The sequence below is a fragment of the Neopelma chrysocephalum genome, unplaced genomic scaffold (genome assembly GCF_003984885.1).
Source record: "Neopelma chrysocephalum unplaced genomic scaffold, ASM398488v2 Primary Assembly neopelma1_60, whole genome shotgun sequence".
NCBI classification, from domain to species: Eukaryota; Metazoa; Chordata; class Aves; order Passeriformes; family Pipridae; genus Neopelma; species Neopelma chrysocephalum.
The window spans coordinates 2,736,030-2,750,785 of NW_020897715.1; the positions used below are offsets into that span (position 1 = coordinate 2,736,030).

General features: G+C 34.0%; 1 protein-coding gene across 1 annotated transcript in view; it reads left to right on the top strand.

The window, feature by feature from the left end:
- NCAM2 (neural cell adhesion molecule 2) overlaps window positions 1-14,756 on the top strand; it is a 272,918-nt gene that overhangs the window by 172,417 nt on the left and 85,745 nt on the right. Inside the window, exon 9 of the mRNA XM_027681106.1 lies at window positions 4,636-4,786. Within this exon, the coding sequence (XP_027536907.1) occupies window positions 4,636-4,786 (151 nt within the window). The remainder of the gene's footprint in view (window positions 1-4,635; window positions 4,787-14,756) is intronic.

Genomic DNA, 14,756 nt, shown 5'->3' on the forward strand with positions numbered 1-14,756 from the left:
TCTGCAGTTGTAAATGAATGACAACTTCCAACATCACAATCAGTTAATTCTCCCCTTCTGAGTAATTACACTGATTTTACTACAATGGCAATGGAATTTTGCAGATTGAACACTCCATGATACCTGAATAAGTTGTTCTGTCCCAGAAGCTGTTCTTGTTGCCTTTTGGATGTTATTGTCTCATCCCTTCTCTGTTCTCTCTGCATGTGGAACCCTTGAAATGCAGAGTTATCATTGCTCTGATGATGCCTTGGAATTATAATTTTGAAGCTGTGCAAAAATCAGTCAGATCTGCATCAGCTGGTCAGGGCTTCGGGAATATTCACACGTGGAACTACAAATCATATGAGACATTTGGGAAACAAGAGCATGACAGAAGAACTCAAGGAGTAGAATAACGTATGTCATGACAAGAATTTTATCAAAACAAAAAACAATGGGATACTTCCCATTTTTTTATTAGTGTAGGATTCATTTGGGTTTAGCTACATATTCTAAGTGGGAATAATATTGCAATGCAGAAAGTTTTCACTTTTTCTTTTTTTTTTTTTCAGAAGGTACTTTTTATATTTCAGTGGTGTCATTATGTATAATTTTACTTGGAGACCTGCATAGAAGAGTTTTCTTTGACAATGACAGAGAACTACATTGCTATCAGTATTCAAAATAGAAGGTGTTTTTCTTTTATATATTAAATTCTTAATCGATGGAACGTGGTTTTTATGTGGATAAAGTCACAAAGTGACTTCACCTGAGTAAAACACTATCAAAGTCTCTACTGAAGACTTGTCACTTGTGTTTTAGCTTTATGCTGGTAATGAGGTTGTGGGAGGAAAAAAAACACCACTAAAGCCTCAAAACCCTCACTTTTACTTATGAATTCAATGAAATTCTCAAATTAACATTTATGATGAAAAATATTTTGATTTCTTAAAATTTTGTTACGATTTCCAAAATGCTGTTAAAAGGTTATTTCTGAAGACTTTGGCATTCTTCCCATGTTTTAGAGTGTAAGTGTCTGTTAACAGACTTTCTAATTGATCTTTCTAAAGAATATCTATATCTATATGGAAGTGTGTTGTCCCCATATGTTTGCAGACCTCAGTGGCTATTCATGCTCCAGGATGGAGGATTAATTCAATGAATGAGCACAAATAATGAGTACTAGACCACAGAGACTATTCTCATTGTCTAGGGTTTTGTTTTGTACATTTTTATACTCTTCATTAATACTAAGAAATAAAAGCACGGGTACTCAGACTGACAGAAGATGACATAATATGTATTCTACATCTCTCCCACTATAATATTAGAAAGGAAAAATTTAGTAGGTGTCCATTATTATTTCAGGCAGACTTGAGAGTTACTGACATTATTAATTTATAGACATTATATCTGTATTGGCAGCTCCAAGGCTTTTTTCCTGATGAGGGTTTCCCCTGAGGATTACTGGGCAGGTGCAATGTGCTCGGAGTTCTCATGTGGACTGTCTTTTCTTCTCCATGTTTTGGTGTGTTATGATACCAGATGTGGTGCTAATATGTGCTCTGCATAATTAGTGCAGGAGAGAAATAAACCTCAGAAAGATTTTACCAATGGTTACAAAGCTCTGGTGGGTGCGAACCCCAAGGTTAATGCTGCTTCTGTTTGGAATTGTGTATTTGCTGTTCAAAGTTAAGTAGGAACATTGACATTATGGATCCATATCTCTATTAACTGACTTACACTATAAAGCAGTTTAATGCAACCACACTAGTATTTTTGAAGTACTCATGAAAAATTCATCATACTAACTACCATTTTTTATTTGCATGTGTTAATCTCCAGCATATTCCAGGAATCATCTCATAGACACAGACACCTGCTTCAAAACATTGCCATTAATTAATTTATTTATTTATTAAAGGAATTTTCTTGGTTTGTATTTGCACTGTTTTCCTTAATGCATTTCTGTGTTCAGGAATGTCAGGCTATCAGTGTATTTTTAATCAGGTATTGCACCATATTTGCAGAAAAAAAAAAAGGAGTTGTACACTATCTGCAGAACAGGTCGAGGGAACAGGACTTCTTAAACTGTTCATGAAGATGTCACAGTATAATACACATTATGAGCAATGTAGGGGAACACATCTTATACATTTTTTATTATTAGGTAGCAATTTCAATGAGATGACTTTGAAAAAGTAGAAATTATATTTAGTAGATGCATATTTTTATGACAATTTGAGTGAAATTTTCTTGCCAACAAAGGTTGTTTTATTTATTTTTATGGCCTCTGAACCTAGTAAATCCCTCTTACAATGTTTCTCACCATTTATTTGATTATGAGAATAAATTATATGGTTATGCAAAAATCTCCTATCATTCAGAGTATTTATTAGTTTGGGTTTTGTCCTAACTATATATCTAGGATATATTATGTCATCTGTATTTGAATTGCAGAGTGTGAAAACATAGGAAAGTTATTTTGGGTACAGTTAACAGTTTTTTCCAGCAGTACGAGAAAATAATTAGATAAACTAGAACAAGATTGAAAATTTACTGTAAAAATTATTTATTTTAAGGAACTTCGTGATTATTTGCATTATTATTTTCTTTTATAACATCAATTAGCACTCATGTCTGTGCTTAGGATTGTATGGAATAGAAAAATATATAATAGTGATTTTAAGTATTTGGAATTAGTAATGAACTGATGAATCACTAATACAGTATTTACTACTGTATCTATGATTCATAGTCACAGGTTGTTCTTCTTAGGGAAATATCTGTCATCAAAGTAAAATCAGAAATTAAATTGCTGAAGTGTGTTTACATATTAGGTGGGAATAATGTAGCTTGACCATGGTATTGCATGAAAAAAGAAGCAAATAAATCATAGGGAAATAATAGTTATTAACTATGTCATAGCAAGTACTTGTTTTACCACTTAATATTTTATCTTAAAGATAAAATAAATTATCCCGAGAATTCCCTCCAGCCATGATATTCATTACTGTAACATGTTTACAAGTAGCATCATAACTTTTCCTTCTTTAAACATATAATGGAAATAGAATTTTCAGTATTAGAAATTACATAAATGACAGCTAAGTGGTCTTGGTTACTAACTTTTACCAATCCAGAGGGGGTTTTGTTTGCTCTTGCATTAGAATTCCATGTCTCTAATTTATGTACTTTAGCTGAGAGATGCTCACAGGAAACAGAATTCAATGTTCTTGGATTCTGACATGGGATCAGAAAACATTTCTTTCCATATAAATAGTGATAAACAGAATGCTTTATCTGACTGCTTTCCAGCAAATATTTTAAGATCTTAATTGTGTGCGTTTTTTCCTCTATTAAGTCAAGAAACAGCTGTACAGAGTTAAATGCTCAGCCACTTAAATATCAGCTGCCACATGGTATTTAGTGTAAAAGCAGTAAAATCCAGAGTGTGTACTGTAGAACTGAACATTAAATCTGTTTCAAGTTTAAATGTGATCCAATGAAATAGTTACTGATTTTCCTTCCCTCTTCCACCTCCCTTAATAATGAAGGTAGGTGAATATCAATATTTCTAATAATATTTTTTTTTTCCTGAAACAAAAATAAAAAACAAAGTACAACAAATTTCCCAAAGGTTTCCCAGAGAAGTTGTGGCTGTCCCATCCCTGGAAGTGTTCAAGGCCAGGTTGGAAGGGGCTCTGAGCAACCTGGTCTAGTGGAAGGTGTCCCTGCCCATGGCAAGGGGGGTTGGAATGAGATGCTCTTTAAGGTCCCTTCCAACCCAAGCCATTCCATGATTCTATAAGTACAGAGCAGAACCAAATTAAAAATAACTTCTTTTTCCTCAGGTATACTACTCTATGAAGGTTGAAGTGCCAAGCAGAAACTTTTTTTTGTAATTATTTTATTCAGTTGTCCCCAATATTTGTATATGCTTTAATTCAAATAAATTTGGGGGGGAGGAGTTGTTATGGATAAGGATTTTTATGAATTTGCTAAGTATAAAATTTGTGCTCTAGAAAATTGGAAGCCAGATTATTTTTTTTCTCTTGGCCTTTTCCATGCAATGATATGGAACTGAAATCCAGAACTTCCAGTTGCGTTTATGGTTCAAGTTTTTTAACAATTATAAGCTTCTGACTAGAAAATGTGAATGATGAAAATAAATCTATGCTGGATTTGTAGTTTGGTTGTCATCTGAGGGGTTATTTCTATCCGGCTTCACAGGTGCATTGTTGAGGAGCAGAGAGATAATGCTAACTGTAAGCTAAGATATAATGATCTTACATGAATGCATTTTCATTAACTGCAGCTTCATAACACAATGAGTGAGATCATAAAGAAGTTTTGAGTATGGAGTTCACTCTTGAAGTCATAAGTTGATATATTTTGTGGTTTCTCTTGACAATGTTCCTTTAAGCATGTACTTATTCCCTTGATTATAGTGTCTAGAAACAACATATTTTTCTATATTTTTTTTATTTATTTGGAAAATTTAGAAGTTGCTTAGCTGTCAGTAATAACCTCACCATAGGTGAAGAGATGCTTTCAGTCATTCTTATCAGTGGTGTTTAATATATAAATTATACATTGATATACATATATAAATATATAAAACCTTCTTTTTTCCTGAATCAATGTAAACAGAGCCCAGATGGCCGTATAGAAGTCAAAGGGCAGCATGGAAAATCGTCACTGCATATTAAAGATGTGAAGTTGTCAGATTCAGGGAGATATGACTGTGAAGCTGCAAGTAGAATTGGTGGGCACCAAAAGAGCATGTACCTTGATATTGAATGTAAGTTCTAATATTTTGTTTTCTCTTTTAAATTTGTTTTAAAAGAAAAAAAAAAAGTACATTCTTAATGGAAGGTCATTTTTTCATGGTAATTCTTATTTGAATTTGCATAAATGAAGAAAGCATGTCCTGTAGATTGTTATTCTGTGGAGGAATCCTGTCTTTTCTGAAGTTGATAAGAGCCTTGTCAGTGATTTAAGTGGGACAGGATTTCATCTGAAATCATATTCCAGTGGTATTACCCACTAACTTAAGGTTAAGCTTAATAGTTTCAAATCTTTGGGCTTGCTGAGACTGCTGGGGATGAAAAGCATTCAGCAGGATAAGGTAAGGACTGATTTGAGCAGCAGTTCAGTCTTGAGCTTAACCTTCTAAGATTCAACAAAGCCTCTTTTTTTTTCCCTCCACCTAGTTCTCTGATTTACTAATCCCTAAAAAGTCTCTCTCCCGTTATAACCCCTCCTGGAGTTATCAAGTTGGTGACAATCTCTTTTACAGATTGCCTTTATTCAAAGCTCTTGAATTTTATCCAGTAGAAAAGGAGATTGTTTTTGCTTAGAAGAGTCTGATGCTTTAGAAGCCAATCAGAGGATATAAATCTGAAATATACAAAACCCATTGGAAAATTGTCTCTTCAAACTGTACTTCAAATTCATGAGCAAAGGTCATCGAAAAATGAAAAAAAGAAAAACAACTTCTTCATTTATATTTCATTGTTATTCCATTTTTGTAGAGATTTTCTAGATACATTTTTTTTCAATACATTTGCAATATAGTCTGAGTGAGCCTGTTTAAACTGAGTCTCTGAAGAGAAAAAGTCTTTCCAGTGGGAGGACAGAAGTTGGAATTGGATCTGTGGCACAGAAATATAAGTAAGGATTGCAGACCACTGAGTGATTTACTGGGGAGTTCTGAAAGGGACTTCAGTGTATGTTTGTGTGTTCCATCTTTTTGGCAGGGGAGCAGTGCATTGTGGCATAGGAAATAAATCTGAAAGGAAAACAAAGAATAGTCAAAAGAATGGATAGGAATGGAGAGATTTGCCAACCCAGAAGACCTAAGGAATAAATACAGTGTTTATTAATAGCTTTAAAATAGCTAGTCTTCAGTAGTCATATAAAGGTATTTTGAACTTTGCAAAATATTATTTTGGGAACATGTTAATTTGCTGTATTTGTTTCTTTAATGAGTGCACTGGTAATAATTTATATGTAGGTAAAGGAAAAAACTAGATAAAAATGAAAATTCAGTGAAGATTTTGGAAATTTTCTGTGAAATCCTGCCTACTCTTCACATAGTAGTATAAAATATATTCTTTGATTATGGCTATATAGCTGCTGTGCTTTAAAATTAAATATTAATACATTTTATATTCAGAAGAGAGACATGAGATGCACCTCATGTTATAAAACATGGGCAATTGAAATTTAAGAATTTATTAGTAACACAGAATTCATATCGAAGGGCATGACAAAATCTCTGCATTGATACAATATATTATTATAATCTAAAACACCTTTCAGGGTAAAAGTTTAAGAACAGATGGCAAGAATTTAAAAGTAACATAGTCTTATAACAGTATGGCAGAATTAATTTTAAGTGTGTGTGGGAACAATCAAATATAGTGCATGAGAAAATGGAATAATTTAAAGTCTGAATTTATACCTTAGTAGACAATTTTTATGCAGCATAAAATTTTCTACAGTTCAAATGAAACATAATTTATAAAGAACATAGAAATATTATTCTATTGTCAGAGATATCACACATTGTAATGATTACTTTTAATGTATAACACAAGATTTGTATTATGACATTTCTAAAACTGAAGGTTTAAGATTTAAATACTTAACTGATAATGAGGTTTAAACAATTTTTTTCCAGCACATGTGTTTGAATAACAGAAATAAGAATTTCTTCAAATCCTTTATGTCAGGAGTTTTATAATGCAAAGAAAATATTTCTGGGGTGATATAATTTAGGTCTATCTCCATTCATATTCTGATTAATGAGTTAGAGAAATGTCTTGCTTTCCTTTGCAAATAACTTTGCACTGGTACGTGAACTGCAAGTATAACTTATTTATCTTGCCCAGGAAAGAAAACACTTGTCTTAATGGTGAAAAATTCTTTAGTTCTTTAAAACAGTGTCCCCAGGAGGAAGTGTCTTCTTTCCAGCCTCATCTCCCATCAGTCAAGTCTCTGTCATAAACTTTTGTAATGAAACACCCTCTTCAAAGAATCTTTCAGCACCTCATTATCACCATTTCCATCCAATGCTGTGTTGTCACAAGTGCCAACAGTCCTTTTCTCCACTAAAAATACCTTCTTTTATGCAGCAGGTGTCATAGTTATCCCTCATTCCAACTATTGCGCTTCATGAGTTGCAGGCCAGGGAGTCTCAGCAAAAGGTACAGGTTCAAAAATTAGGCAGCTTATTTGTGGTTTTGTAGCAAACTGGTAAAAATAGGGGGAATTGCTGTAAGAGTCTGTGAAGTGAGTTTCAAATAGAGGATTTGATTCTCCTTGTAATATTTTCCAAGTGGTATTTTTTCAGCATATTATTTGCAGTTACAAACATTGCTATCATGGCTTCTGGATTTTTTTTCCCCAAATATTCATTTACAAAATTGCGTAAAACGCTTCAAAATATTTTATTTTCTCTTCTATTATTTTTGTTGCATTCTCTTCAAAACCAGTTTTGAAAAGAATTTTTTCAGATATGGCTGACTGTTGCAGTTAAGCCATTTCAGCAGAATTTTTTATTATTTTTTAATAATATTCTTGTTTAAGGCTCAATAACTATTTTAAAATTAAAATATAAATAAATAAGCAGGACTTAATTGTTTATATTGTTCCATAGTTTCTAGATGGAAGCAATCAATGCACCTATGTCTTTCTGTAAGTTTCCTTTGTATCTTTTAATACGTTTGACAGTCTGTTAGACAGACTTCACAGTCTCCTGTGTAGTCAGGAGAGGAACATGGTTCCATCACATCCTTAAATGCCAGTGCAGTCAAACAGGTCTAGTGGAGGCACAGAGTGCTCTGGTGTCACTCTCTCATCCCGTTACTTACTGGCCCCTGTCAGAGACCTAAACTGACAGTAGGATTGCACAGTTTCCATATTTTATCCTTGCTCTCTGTTGGGGATGTTCTTGATGATAAGAGCAGTTCTGCAGAACAGGAAGAGATTATCAGGTTTGATACCAATTGGGCACAGTTAACCCTGCCTTTTATCTCAAGTAAATGCTAACCAGACATGAATTGTAGGGAACCCAGGGGCATTTATGAGGATTTCTTCCTGCAAAGTCATCTTTGCATTTAGTTTTTCCCATAAAAAGTAATTTTTATATATTTATATATACCTTATAGTAAGTATGAAAAATAAATCAAAATTACATAAAAAATAAAAGTACCATTTGTAAATGCTCTTTACTAATGGATTTCCTTAACTGCAAACTTTGATTACAGACATGAAGCCCAGTGTGTATGGGATGATAATAGTAATAATAGAAGTAACACATCCTTTGTGATGGCATATATGATGTATATTGGGTATTAAGATGTGTCTATAGTGATTATCTCTATATTTATCATAGACAGAGAAATACCTATTTTTTTTTAATAAATAATGATAGAAATAAATAAAATTAGATAAAGCAGGAGATACTCTAAGATGAAGTTTTCAGGAGGGCATGAGGAAGTTACAGGCATAAATCTCAGTAAATTATAAATTGATTTTACATATAATAAAATCAGGTGTCTCTTAAAGTTTCAGTTTTGCTATGCAGGTGTTTAACTTTCTGTATGGTTTTTTTTGTCTTTTTGGGTGAGACATAATTGTTCTGACAAATACATGCTAGGGTTAGAAAGGAATCTTAAAAACCACAATACAGACCTGGCTAAATGAAGAAAAATTCTGATGAGAGAACTTGTTGTTTCTTGAGTTCCACAAATTTGTCATAGTATTATTCTGAGTTAGGGTGCACTAACTTACTAAGTTGGAAAAACTTTAAACAAGCCAGTAGTGAACAACATTTGTGAGCCTTGAACGTGACTCTCTGTGTGCCCTTAGTTTTCCCTTCATTGTGTTCAAACTGTTCATTACCCAGTCAGAAGCATTCACAGAGTTCAATTTTTTCCTCCCAGGTTCACACCTTGTGTAAGATGCTGGTGCCTCTGACTGCTGTGTTATCACCAGGTGTAAATTCCTTTGGACAGTAGTCCTCTTATTGGAGAAAATATATTAAAACATGTTCTTTGGAAACGTCTTTGTTTTCTCACATACTACCTGGGAAGCATCCTGAGTCAGAGACCTTTTTAGCTGCAATTACCTGTTTTTTCACATTGCTCTATTTCAGTTAAAACTCCCCAATTTCAATACTAATTCTGCATCTATTAGATGTGCTGGATGGTCCAAAAATGCCTCATGGTACACAAAGACTGGTTTTTTGGGATAGAATCCTCTATGACAAACATTTTACATTGAATAGCACGGTACACTTTGTATGACATCAGCCATGCAAGTAGTTGATAAACATGATTTCAATAGAAGTAATTTCTAAAAAAAAAAAAAAGCATTTAAATAATTTAAAGCGTCTTCCAAAAAGGAACAGTTTTTCTTACTACGGCTTTTCATCCAAATCTAATTTCCTTATAAGTTAAGTACCGATTTTCAGTGGTAAAAAAAAAAGTGTAGCATGTGCAACATAGTCCTTACTTGTAAAGAAACCTGTGCAGTATTTATTATACTACTTTGTTGCTTATCAGAAACAGGCTTTTTTACTTTCTGTTTGTGTTTCCTTGCCACACTTGGAAATCAATCTCATTAGTGTTACAGTCTTGAACTTTGTTTCCTGAATTGATTCGTCTTTTGCCTTTTTACTTTGTTGTATGTTAGCTGGATTGCACTGCAATTGATGGAGGTGCTTTGGATTCATGCAGTTCAATTTTATATCTTTGCAAAATATATAAGGCATTACTTAAAAGAATGTTCAACAGATTGAGCTACAAATCGTATTTACCTTCAAGGAAGCAAGGCTTTTGAATTGGTGAAAATGCTGCTACTGTGTGCAGGATGTCCCAAATGTTATCACAGAATCATAGAATGGTTTGGGCTGGAAGGGACCTTAAAGTTCATCTCATTCCAACCCCGCTGCCATGGGCAGGGACACCTTCCCCTAGACCAGGTTGCTCAGAGCTCCATCCAACCTGGTCTTGAACACTCCCAGGGATGGGGCAGCCACAACTTCTCTGGGTAACCTAGATGTTGTAGCAAACGTCGCAAAAATTTCAGCTGCCTACTGCTATTGTAAATTAGAATAAATTCAAACAGTTCATACTTTAGATTTGGTTTCTGTTAAAAGAAATCGGTGAAGCAGCATCCCATCACTCCTCACAGAACCACGGAATGGTGGGGGTTGGAAGGGATTGCCTCTTTCCTGTCACTGGACACCACTGAAATAACGTGGCTTTGTTTCTTTAGACCCTCCCGTCATCCATTAGTCATGAGGGCCCAGCTTTATCTTATAACAGCCAGAAAAAAACCCTAATAAACACAGTCATGTGGCCTAGGAAAGAAACAAATGACAGGAAAAACCATCAAGAGAAACAAAACTTTGAAATAGTCTAGAAAACATTTGCATCTTTTCTATTAAAATATTATTGGCTTTACTTACATTTATTCCTGTCAAATTCACAAGTTTAAATGAGAAAGCAAAGATAGCAAAGGTCAATCTTTCATATTTTACATGTGATAATTTTGACACGTCTTTGAAGCTCATGAATATCAATTGCAAGATTTACCATTTTCATTCTTTGACTACCTTGTGCACTCGCACAGAAGGAAATTTGATATGCCATTGCAGTGGCTTCAAGGGGGTAAGATTGTTGAACTCAGAGCAAAAGATGAGGTTTACTGCATAAAATCACCTTCCAAAACTTTCAGCAAAGCTTCCCACATGGAAGCAGAGATGAACACTTCTCTTTACTTTATCTGATGTTACAACAGTGAGTGTGGCAAAGTGGATAAATTATACTTTATTCATCTATGTAGTAAATATACCTATTGTTTAGCCCAAAAGGGTGGAAAAATACTTTAGAAGAGAAATTCTGTCTTAAAAGCTTTTTTCCTATATATGTTAATAACTTGTTAAAATGTGATATTCATAGTAGGAATTTCTCTAAATTTTTACCTAAATGAGCTCTATACTACGTATTTTGGTTGACCTTGCAATGAACTTGATATCATTTAAAGTAGATATTTAATAACATGTTGGCTATTTTTTCTCTTAATAGAAGAATACAATTTTGAATTAATAAAATAATTTAGGTTTTATTTTTCTTCATTTCTAGTAATTTACTCATTAATATGTACCTATGCCTTTTTTCACATATGCAATTTTGAAAAGTAAAAGTAGAAAAAAAGGAAAAAAAATGGAAGACTTTTCTTATGTTTCCTTGAAGATGCTTCTATTTCATGAATTGGTCTTGCAGGATAAAAATGTTCGATATTTACATTGATAATGAATATGCAAATTTAAAATGGTTTTGCAAGTAATTTCGCATGATAAGTGTAATTTATATTATACACTGATGATGTGTGAATAAAAAAAAAAGGCAACATGGCCTTTGTCCCTCTCTATACTCCCAAGAGAGATCCAGCAGAGCAGAAACAACGCGTCTGAGAGTTATGAAGAAAAAAATCAGATGGTATGATAAGTGTGATGCTGAAAAATTGAAACTTTAACAAAAAAAAGACCTTAATTGAGATTTGTAACCTCAAGGTTTGGGGTTTTTTTCCATTAACTTGCCTTAAGAGCAGAATACTTGGCATTACTTGAAATTGGTATTTTTAAATACCCAGTGAGGTTGAACACACTGTACTGGGGGTCAGAGGAATATGAGGTGTACCTTTAGAGGCACTACATGTTAGAAATGGTGTTGGATATACAAAGAAATTTCAGCAGTGCTGATTGGATTTTTAATTTGTTCCTTAAAGTTTCTTAGAGATTTTATTCATTGTTTTCTGGACATCACTGTATATAAAAATGAAGAAAAGACATAACAACGTTAAGAGTCCTTGCTCCATACAACAACAATTATTATTTGGGAATATATGAGAGAGAGATGAGGGAATGGAGGGATGATATCAAAAAGGAGGCACGTTGTGGAGGTCAGGGTGACAAATAGAGAAATATGGAAGGGAAAGACTGGACAGGAAGAGACGTGGGATTAGAAACCTGATTTGAGAAAGGCATGGCAGTTTTTTGACTTCTGGCTATAAGAGAATTATAAAATCTAAGATTTGATGTAAGAAGTCTGGCCATCCTTAATTATTCCAGTAACACTGTCCAGGAACACACATGACATTTGACAATTTGATACAAATTAGTACCATTCCAAGCTAATGTGTTATTAATTGGCAACATCTGATAATTTTATTACTAAAATGGAAATTACTGGTAGTCTGAGAGATGTGTAGGGGGAGTCTTCATGTTCTAGATCTGATGGCCAGTGTTACTGATGATTTACTGACACAAGAAAATGACTGATAGACATACGCAAACTGGGTTTTTTAAACATCATTATTGACATACTTAGGTTAATTTGTCTAGCTATGTTTTCTTTATAATTTCTTCTACTATAAACTGGTTTAGTTAATTTTAGGGAGGTAATTTGTAGGTAATTTTTTTAGGTAATTTTTCCATTCACAACAGATATTTCTATGAAATTAAAATTTCTTCATGTTTCAGTTTGTTTTGTTTTGTGGGGGTTTTTTTTGTTTATTTGCTTGTTTGCTTTTTTTTTTTTTAAATTGATCAACCAAATACAATTCCTTAATTTTAAGCAGAATTAAAAGAAAATTAGATACATTGAATTTCTGCAACTCTGGCAGCACCAAGCACCAGAATCATACATGCATTCATTGCCCAGTGTTTTTTAAGGTGACAATATCAACAACATGCTTTGCATCTAACAGAAGATACCTTGTCTTCATGACAACTAATTTTTTTTCTATGTTTATGGAAATAGAACAATTGATGTGGGAGTTGGATATTAAAAATATTATCCTAGTCAAGTTTATCAGAAAGTAATACTGCTTGCCCATAAGAGGGGGATTCTTACTCTTCATAGACTGGAGAATAAGTTGGTAATTCATCATACTATTGAATATCAATGTTTTATTGTAATGCATTTTGAAAAGAACCAAGAGAATGGGGCAGGGGAAGGGAAACATTACTGAGAATAGTGTTTCCTGCACTTATTGTGAAAGGAACACATACCTCTCAAAACTCTTGAAATTATGAGCTGAATTCTGAAAAATAAAACAAAACACAAACCTCTGGTTTTAGCTAATAATCATGGAAATTTAAAATTATTATATGATAACTTTCGTTTGCTTTTCTATTTGGAAACTTCCCATGCAGATCTTGTATGTTTTTCCTTGCAGCCTCATGATTGTGACAGTAGAAGTAAAGAGAAAGTTAGATCTCCAGTTCCTATGCTCGTTTTCAGGATGATTATAGATCAAAATATAACCACCTAACCACATTTCTGAAGTCATTCTGTTGTTATTTTTTGTTACAAATGAATATGTGACAGTTATTACAGTCGTCTGCAGAGGTTCTTCTACTTTTTATTCAAGAGAAAGCTATTAGTTTTTTAAATACTAATTATTGAAAACAGGTATAAGGGAGAAAATACAAGAGAAAGATAGCTGTTAAACAAATTGTGGCAGAGTTACAAAAATTGAGGTACTTTTACAGGACCAATGACAAGGACAGTACTACATTTGCTAGAGGATGTGGTTTATTAAAGCCCTTAATGATGGGAAACTTATGCTAGTATTAATCATCTAAGAGAGAAGCTTCCAATAATATACTGCAGGAAATGTCCAGCATCTTAGACCTGACAATCTGTCACATATTTTCATTGTATGATCCAGGAAAACAAATCATTTGAGGAACAAATAGCCAAAAGTTTGAAAAACTATGTTCTTGAATTAAGAAGTGCAAATCTCATTCTGCACACAAGTTTTTGATTACAGTTGTCTGGACACATGGACTGAATCAGGTAATTTGCTATATCTAATTTTGTGTATTGCACTGAACGTACACCAGAGCTGGATCTTTGAAGTCCTTAATTTAATTACCTTCTGGACAAGACAGGTGATGCATTAGTCTACTCTTGAATAACTGTTCCTGGACATTGTGCCTAACAAGGATATCTAAATACAAGAGACAGCTTTCAGGTCACAGTTTGCTTCTCTTAAATAATCTCACACAGGTTATCCAGAACCACTTCTAATTGGAGTACTGACCTGCCTGTTTCTTTCTTGTTTGTGAAAATGAACAGCCTGAGTTTAGCTGATGCTGGTGCCATAACATTAACTACTCTAAAATGCCACTCTAAATTTGCAATAGTTTGTAGAATCCTACGCTCATAAAATAGTTTTGTTTAATTTTGTATCTTTGTAATATTGTCTTTGTTCCTTCTAGGCATCATTTTCATTTGGCTTGCTTCATCTCTCCAAAATAATATTCCATCTTTCATAGCTGAACCTTATAAGAGTGCTTATGAACTTTTATCATATCCTGGGCTACATCCAAAGCAGTGTGGGCAGCAGGTTGAGGGAGGGGATTCTGCCCCTCTGCCCTGCTCTGGTGAGACCCCACCTGCAGTGCTGCCTCCAGCTCTGGGGTTCCAAACACAAGAAAGACGTGAACCTGTTGGAGCAGGTCCAGAGGAGGCCACCAAGATGATCGGGGAGCTGTAACACCTCTCCTGTGAAGACAGGCTGAGAGAGTTGGGGTTTATCAGCCTGGAGAAGAGAAGGCTCCAAGGAGACTTTTGCAGCCATTCAGTATGTAAAGGCTGCTTATAAGGAAGAGAGAGAGAGGGACTTTTTACCTGTAGTGCCAGGACAAGGGACAATAGTTTTAAACCAAATGAGGGTTGTTTCAGATT